Raw genomic sequence first — 8,793 nt, 5'->3', positions numbered from 1 at the left:
CAAATAAATTAAATAAATTATTTAATTAATAGAAGAAGAGGGCTAGGATGAATTAATTAAATATTAATTTAATTAAATGTTGATCGATGGTTAAATAATCAAATAAATACTTAGTATACATTTAATTAAGTGGACAGATTTATGTGTCTACAAATACAACTCCCTCTCTCATTTGAACTCCTATCTCTCAAAATTATCAATCTTATCTAGTACAATTGAGCATTCAATCATCTTCAAAATAACTAAGAAGTTTGCAAACAAGCATTCAAGCATTCAAGTTCAACAATTATGATTAAGTTATGTGTTCCTCCATGATGGAAGAATGCATTAACACCTATCAAGCGACATCAAGCTTTATGTGAGGCTGCAAGGAAAGGATTTTCACATCAAAGATATCATTTGTCATTTCAAGCATTTCCTTTAAGGTTTTCAACATCTACCCTACAAGAGGAAAGTTATCTTTCATCCAACATTGTTGTAGTGAAGGTGGAAATACCAACACGAAGTTTGACTAAGGCAAGTTGTTATACAACACAACATATTTCCCTCTTCTATGTGTGCAGGTTACAAATCCAACACCTGAAAGTTGCAAAATTGCACATCAGTAGACTAAGATGCACAATCCCAGATGTTGAATGGGTAAAACCCCTAGACTATGTTGATTAGCTCATCTATCAAACACTTTTAGGTTGAAATTTGGAGGGAAAGGTCTATAGAACCTCCTGATTTGGAATTTAAAGCCTCAGTTGACAAAGACACCTAGAGGCTAGGGAACCTATCTCCATAGTCTAGCACTTTCAACTCCAAATTTCTACTGCAAGTTCTTCTTTGTCTTTGATTCCAAATTTGTGAAATTGTGTTTTCTTCTTCCAATTCTGTATCTATTTCTTTATGTTGAATCTTGTCAATTTTACATCATATTTCCTTGATCTTGCATAACCATAGTCAAATCATATCCAATCATATCAACTAAAAAAGGGGAACAATTAGCAATAGTGTTCATCTCTCCTTGAGGACTAAAGTTGGACCTAATTGATCATTCCATCAATGAAATCATCATAATTGGAAATGGTAAATGAATAAGTTCCTAATTTGCATCTCTAGGCCAAAAGACTCACATTAAAGATAAAAATCATTTGTCCCTAAAGTAGTGTTATCAAATCCAAATGTTGTAAGTGGTGTTCTGAGTAGAGGAATGGTAAATTGCTTCATGAAATTCTCCTTTTTGATTGATTTTCTATATAATCTTAGACGGTCTCCATTGACCAACAGTGAAAACCTCAGTTGGCCAATGGTCATATGCTTGACTACACCATTGGAATATGCTTCTTTAATATCATAGGGTCCTAACCAGTGGGTTTGTAGCTTCCTTTTATGATCTTTGTACTTTGAATAATACAATAAATCCCAATCACTCTTCTGGAATTTTTGTCTATAAATCTACCATGTCATTTGATTTTTTGATTTGGAATTAGTTTAGTATGTTGTAGGGCCTATTTCCTTAGCTCATCCAAAGCATTCAATTGATTAATCCTATCTTGTTGTGCCTATGACAAATTCATGACCAACTCTAGTATTGTTCTTAATTTTTTGTGTTCAAATTCAATTGGAAGAATAACTTTCTTCTAATTCACCAATTCAAATGGTGTGAAACCAGTTGTTGTCTTCCATGTGGTTCTTTAACAATGTACAATTTTTGAAGGAGTATGGATACTAAATCCTTTATGTGAAGGGAAAAATTTTTTTGATAAGATTGACTCTATTTCTCTATTTGTCACCTCCACTTGACCATTGGATTGTGGATGGTAAGGTATAGATTTCATGTTCCTTAAATTATATTCATTTACTAAGGCCTAGATCAATGTTGAGGTCAACTGTCGTCTTTGATTGGTGTCAATTTCTCTTGGTACCCCATATCTAATGAATATCTCCTCATAGAGAAACTCTGCAACCTTGTTATCCCTTACATATTTCATTTATCTGACTTCCACCCATTTTGTAAAATAATTTGTACACACTAATTTGTATTATTTTTTGTTTTAGGGTGGATCAATGGGGCCTATAAAATAAATCCCCCATTTATCGAAGGGAAACAATACTAGTTGTGGTTGCAAGTGAATCTCATCACCTCTAGTAGGTCTACCCATTCTTTGACATCTGCCACAATGCCTTGTCTATCTAGCTGAGTCCTAATGCAAAATTGGCTATAATAAATTATGTTGATTAGAGCAGTTCTCTTGGCAACAAAGTGTTCTTTGTAGGGTCATCATGGCAAGCATGGAGGATGTCATGGGTTTCATCTTTTGGATGCATCTTCTCATCACATTATCAAGCCCAGTATAAAATAGATAACCAAATATCCAAGAGTATGGGAAGCTCTTCTCCACAAGTTGATGCCTTTCTCTAGGTGAAAAATGTGGAGGACTACTTCCTTGCACAAGGTAGTTAGCAATATCAACATACCATGGAGTTTGTACTTTTAAAGAAAACAAATGCTCATCTAGAAAAGTGTCATCTTTAACTAGTTAAGATTTGGTTTTTGTGGTCCTCAATAGAAAATCTACCACAACATTAGCTCTTCCAAATTAATTTACTATAGTTGTATCAAATTCTTGCAATAATAATAACCACCTAACAAATCTACCACTGACAATAGGTTGTTCATTAAGTACCTAATGGTTGCATGATCCATATGTATAAAAACATGATACCCAATTATGTAATATATATACTTATTAATGGCATAAATGCCTATCAACATTTCTCTCTCAGTAATTGTGCAATTGAGCTTTGTTGCTTGCAATTTTTTGTTGATATAATAAATGGCATATTCAATCACCCCCTCCAATTGTCCAAGGACTGCCCCAATAGCACGATATGAGGTGTCAATATGAATGTGGAATGGAAGGTTCTAGCTTGGTCCCCTAAGGACAGATGCTATGATCAATGTATCTTTGGGTGCTTGAAAGGCCTCTTATCATGTAGCAACCCAATCAAACTTTGCATCCTTTTAAACATAACAAAAAATGGAAATGCAATCCTATTGAAGTCCTTAATGAACCTTTTGTAATAACATGCATGTCTTAAGAAACTCTTAACATCCTTTTGTTTGACAACAACTAGTACATTTTTAATTACCTCAATCTTGGTCGGATCCACTTGTATGCATTGAGTATAAACATAATGTCCCAACATCAATTCCATCATCATGTAACACTTCTCATTGCTCAGTGACAGATTATTATCTTGGCATCTTTGTAGCACTTTTTTTCAAATTGCCCAATGCTTCTTCATAGGTATCACCTTATGTAGTGAAGTCATCCATATAAGCCTCCATATAGTCATGGGCTAAATCTGAAAATATGTTTAATTTGCCATTTGAAATGTAGCAAGAGAATTGCAAAGGCCAAAAGGTAGGACTGCATATGTGTATGTGCCCAAAGAACAAGTGAATGTTGTCTTGTCCTAACCTTCTTTAGATATCGTCCACTTATCAGACTCACATCTAAGATGATGTGAACTAGTCCTGATTGGGCTATAAATGTTTTGGTTTTCCATTTATATTCACTCTTACATAATCTTTTTCCTCATGGCCTCACATGAGGTTAAGCTCTTTGATATAGTAGTCTTTTTTATGTTATATGTGTTGTCCATGTAGCATTCCTAAATTTTTCTCACATATTTTTTCATTTTCTCCTAAATATTAACATCCAACTTACTCGTCCATTTGTCATTCTATTTCATTTATGTGATCTTTCTTCTAGTTAGCTCTTTCTCCATTATTAGTGTAGGCCAACAATGGTATACCATACTTTGAACCTTCTTGAGATAACTTTGCAACTAGACCATCATTGACGTTTCCAAAGGGAAGAAACTAGTTTAGCCAAGAAGATCTTGTTCAAAACAACATCGTTAATTTTGAGACTACTTATGATTACATGATTTTCGATTCTTTCTATCTACCTTCATTTTTTATTTGACATATAGGCTACCACAAATTTCACAACCGTAGAGAATCACCAAAGTTAAGCAAACCCAAAAAGAGTTGTTTTGGTCTTCCAATCCCATAGCTTCACATTTCAACATCTATTTTTGTAGGGAGTATAAAGCTTTCCAACCTCCTTGAATTCTTTTTGTGTTGTAACTTTCCCAATTGAGCTTGTTGTGCAAATCAAGGCCAAGATACCTGTGCTCCACTACTTCCAATGGGTTGCCTTCAAAGGGACATTTAATTTGTTCATTTTTTCTTTGTAAAGAGAAAATTATTATTTTGGTTTTGCTAGTGTTCACCTACATCCCAACCTCTTAACAAGAGGTTTTGAGTGTCCCAAGTGTTTTCTTAAAATATGAGCAATTTCATCAATTGTTTTCTCAGACTATGAGTAGTTTTACCAATTACAATGAGATCATCTACATATAAGAGTAACTTTATTACGTCCTCGCCCCAAATTCCACACCTATAGACATGCTCATTGAAGATGCATAGAGTTGTTTTTCCTACAGTTAACATCCCTATTACAAGTTTAGTGACAACTGCTAGTAAGGGGTCTATGGATTCAAGCAATTTGTTGCATATTATGACTAGTCGAACATGCCCTAGCAACAACTACAATCATAGGCCTCTTCATGTGGGCAACAAGATCTTGTAGGGCAAAATGTTGGCCGCATCTCCTAAACCTACTAAGGTTGAAGCCCTAAATACCATTAAAGCAATGTGAACAATAGGTCATTGAGAATATAACTCAATACACTAATTGTGCCTTAATCTGTAGAATTACTTGTCTTTGGCTCTCTCTACGTGACTTGCATAAGTGGGTGCTAAAGTCTTGGAGGCCCCTAAAAAAGGGAAAATTTTGAGCTTTACCCTTACTTGGATCCCACTTTGACAAGTAGTTGATATGTGATGATAAGTTGTGGTTGTGGGACAAGCATTCCCTCACACTCAAGTTGTCGTTTCCTTCTTTTAATCATCTTATTGAACCTCTTCATATCATGAAATTCGCGTCAAATTACCCAATCTTCCTCTCCATTTCTGAGAAGGTTCATTTTATGACACTATTAGCAATTCTATTGGACCATTTTCGAAAGTTGATTTCAATGACTTCAAACATTGATCGCACTATCCATGTTCATTTTCTAGTGGATATTGACACCTAAGATTACATTCTTGGTAAGATCAATTTAGTGGTGTTGGATAAGCCTTGGACTCAAGTTATTGACTATAAAGGTTTACCCTTCCATTACAGGTGTTGCTTCCCTTCTGATCACCTTGCTTTCAATTGCCACTATTAACATTGCATGAATGTTGGTTCAACTACATGGTGGCAAGATGCTCTCTTTGAACAATTGGCGATGGATGTTTCTAATTATTTAAAATTTCTAGAAATTCCTTTTGAGTCTCCTATGGGGGGCCATGATGTGACCCTAACAAATCTACTTCAAAGTCGTTTGTGCCTTAGACTATTGTTGGTTTGGTGGTCCCTTCACCATCAATAATGCCTAATGATCTTATCCTAGCAATTGCTATAACTTCCACTAGACAATCAGCTCCTCCAACCAAACGCTCCTCCAATGTTAGTCTCCAATTGAGATCTTTAAGAGGAATCTCCTCATCTCTCAATTAAAGAATCTAAATAATGAGCTTTTTTTTACCATTGTTCAAAGACAAAAGAAAAGTATTCTAAAACATGAATTTTAATCCCCCACTAGGTGAGCTTTGCTAGTTCTAGGTTTGGTGGTGTTTGGTCCTAGCAATCATGCTATAGTTGTACAACTAGTTTTTTAGCATCTTGTTCTCCTTTTCGTTGTAAAGAGTCGGTTTCCCTTATTAACATATCAAAAACAACCATATTTGAATTCTGAATTACTTTCATTGTAAATGAAGAAAGAGTGATGCCTTAAATTTCCATTCATTTCCATGTTTGGTCCAAGCAATTCCACTACCGTTTCTACTTTTGCTACTTTTGTACCTTCTTGTTCTTCTTTTTATTGTAAAGAGCCTAAGACCGTATTCCCACCCGCTTGATATATTAAAAAAAAATCATATTTGAATTTTGAATTACTTTTCATGGTAAATAAAGATAAAGAAAGAGTGATATCTTAAATTTACCTTTAAATACACGTGAATCAATATTCAGATCACTTAAGTGATTTTTTGGCAGAACATGACATTAGATATGTATACACATGCGGTAATAGAAAATGGATGGCAAGGACACACTTTTTCACAACGGGTCATGTCACACAAATCATTCTATTAACTTTGTTTAGAAGGAAAAAAGTGCATCGTTTCATAATATGCAGAAAATTATTCAAAGCAAATATTACTGTAGAATCATCCTGAGTTTTCATTAAAAAGCTTCATTTATATACTTCCTCGGTCATTCAAATGGTTCATAATCTTAATATAGTAAGATGACAACTGAAACTAGAATTTTTTTTCCCCAAAAAGATTACAAATTATGGATTTAGTTTCTGCACAAGAATCTCTTACAAGTTATGGTTTAGTTTCTGTAGAAGAATCTCTCTTCAAATGACATTGCATTCCCTAATAGAAAGATCAGATCCCTTTCAAATTAAACAGAAGGAAACCCGATACCGACAAAAATAACCCCGACTAGCCAGAATGATCTCATTCTTGCACATGTCAGCTGACCAGCTTAAATCTTTGTTTATTTCATACGTTAATTTTTTAATCCAGCCATTATTTGTTCTCATAATTTTATGCTGAAGATGTATTCAACAAAATAACCCTGTAAACAAATTAGAATGAATTTGTACCGAGGCTATGTACTTCTATAAAGTACTACTATTTTAGAAAAGCAAATTATACAGTGATCCCTCTCATCATCCTCGATGCATAAATGTAGTAAAATGTGATAGTAAAATCCGTGCCAAGCTAATTAAAGTTGAACCACATGGCATAGTTATCACTTATGCTTATCAATTGGCAATGTTTGAACATGATCACGGCAGAACTGAAAGTGTGTGCTGTCTGTTTGATAAGTTTATTGGATTTGATTTATTCAGGTACAAAACAAGCATGCTGCCAACAGAAGAAAAAAATTAGAGTTCAAATTCATATAAAGCAAACAATGACCCATAATAATAGATTAGTATATGAGCGACTGTTTTCTGAACATGGGAAGAAGAGATAGATTGTACATGGAAAGAAATGATGGCTGGTAGACCTGTAGATAGTAAGGGCACTAAGAAAAGTTCGATATGCATGCTGAATTTGTTTATTTATATAAGGAGAGCAGGTACTTTACCATCTAATTAAAATTACATCACATCATGCATCTTCAAACTAGACGTTTTGACAGTGTCATGCCATTATCATGCTCTCGGATATTATAATGGTGAAATCCTTTCATGATATTGGTGGCATGTATAGCATGGCCTTAGACAAAGGATCAAGGGAAATAGAGGAGAATAGACGTGCATAAAAATAAGAATTGGCAGAAGGGTGTAGAGCTGAAAAGTTCTATAAATGAATGGTCAAAGTTCAAACATGTATGTTATTGTGCTGAACTATTTCCTTCTCAAATCCCTTCTTTTTGGGCCTTGATTCTAATTCATCAGTAGTTTTCATTTCCTTTTCTAGTCCTGTTACCTTTGCATCTGCATCTGCACGCTGAGTTGAAGCCCAAACTGGAAATTTATCTTTTCTATTTGGAAGGGCTGCATACATCTCTTTAGTTCTTGTCCCCAGAACTGCCATTGCAGAAGCACTGGAAGTCAAAATTTTCTTCCTGAACTCTGTACCCTTTAAGTCAGATTTGAAATGTCCCTCTCTGAAGGCTTGTGACCTAGAGTCTGAAAAACAGCTACCATTCTCTTTTCTTCTGTTTGTCTGCTGAAAAGGGCTTGCTTTTCTATTGTCCCCTGACCATTCTTGAGTACAATTTCTGAAAAGTGACCCATGGTGTTTTACAGTATTGCAGTTCCAGTTCTCTCTTGGTACTTGTTCATTTACTATACCTGTCCTCTCAGAGGAGTGTATCCATCGCTGCAGCCACATTTGTGGTCTGGAATCCTTAACTGTGTTTGCTACACTGATTGGAATCAGGTTATTGGCAATGCCTACATCAGTCAGTCCAAACTCTTCACGAGTGCAACGTGCACTCTTTGCAGAAGTAGATGTCTCTCTATCTGCAGCAGATATTTTCAATCTCACATGCCTATTACAATATAATTCAGCCTCTCTATCATTAGATAAGATATGCAGCCTCTGGAAGCTTGGTCCTTCTTCAGCAGATTGCTTCCTAGACTTGAATGGATGAAACTCGTGAGCATCCAAAATTGTTTTACCAGCACAGATGCTAATGTTGTCTCTTGGAGATTCTTTTCCCGGCAGAACACGCTGAAGCATGGTAGAAATCTTGTCCTTAATCAAATATTTTTCATCACCATCTAGTCCACTGCCTATTTCTTCCTCTTCTTTGGAGGGTAATTGAAAGGCTACAGGTTGAACATCAGCAGCTAAATATGGAAGAACACCCTGCATATCCGATCTATGAGAAATTCCCACTGTATAATTTTCCTGCCATGAAGCCAGACAGTACTCATTGGATCAGAGATAAAACATAAGCAGTTTCTTTGCTACACATCCATACTATGTTTTACTTACAGTTGAAACATTGCAGAAGCTTGTCAACTTGCTATGAGAAAACATCTGCTTAATCATTGTCACTGTGATGCCTTATACAGTTCTGGAACGAAGAACTTAATATAGAAAATATCATTTGATTGTAGACACATGAGTAATTGGGATGATAATTGAAGATACAC

General features: G+C 35.2%; 1 protein-coding gene across 1 annotated transcript; it reads right to left on the bottom strand.

Moving 5' to 3' along the window:
* Positions 1 to 6,631: 6,631 nt before the first annotated feature.
* On the bottom strand, positions 6,632 to 8,548 carry LOC131037664 (uncharacterized; the record flags this gene model as incomplete). Its single annotated transcript, XM_059216375.1, is given in 2 exon segments — positions 6,632 to 7,045; positions 7,616 to 8,548. Coding segments are annotated over 2 exon segments (957 nt in total), but the record flags the coding sequence as incomplete, so codon positions are not given.
* Positions 8,549 to 8,793: the final 245 nt, after the last annotated feature.

The sequence above is a fragment of the Cryptomeria japonica genome, unplaced genomic scaffold (genome assembly GCF_030272615.1).
Source record: "Cryptomeria japonica unplaced genomic scaffold, Sugi_1.0 HiC_scaffold_2031, whole genome shotgun sequence".
NCBI lineage: Eukaryota > Viridiplantae > Streptophyta > Pinopsida > Cupressales > Cupressaceae > Cryptomeria > Cryptomeria japonica.
This window is presented reverse-complemented; position numbering and strand designations above follow the sequence as displayed.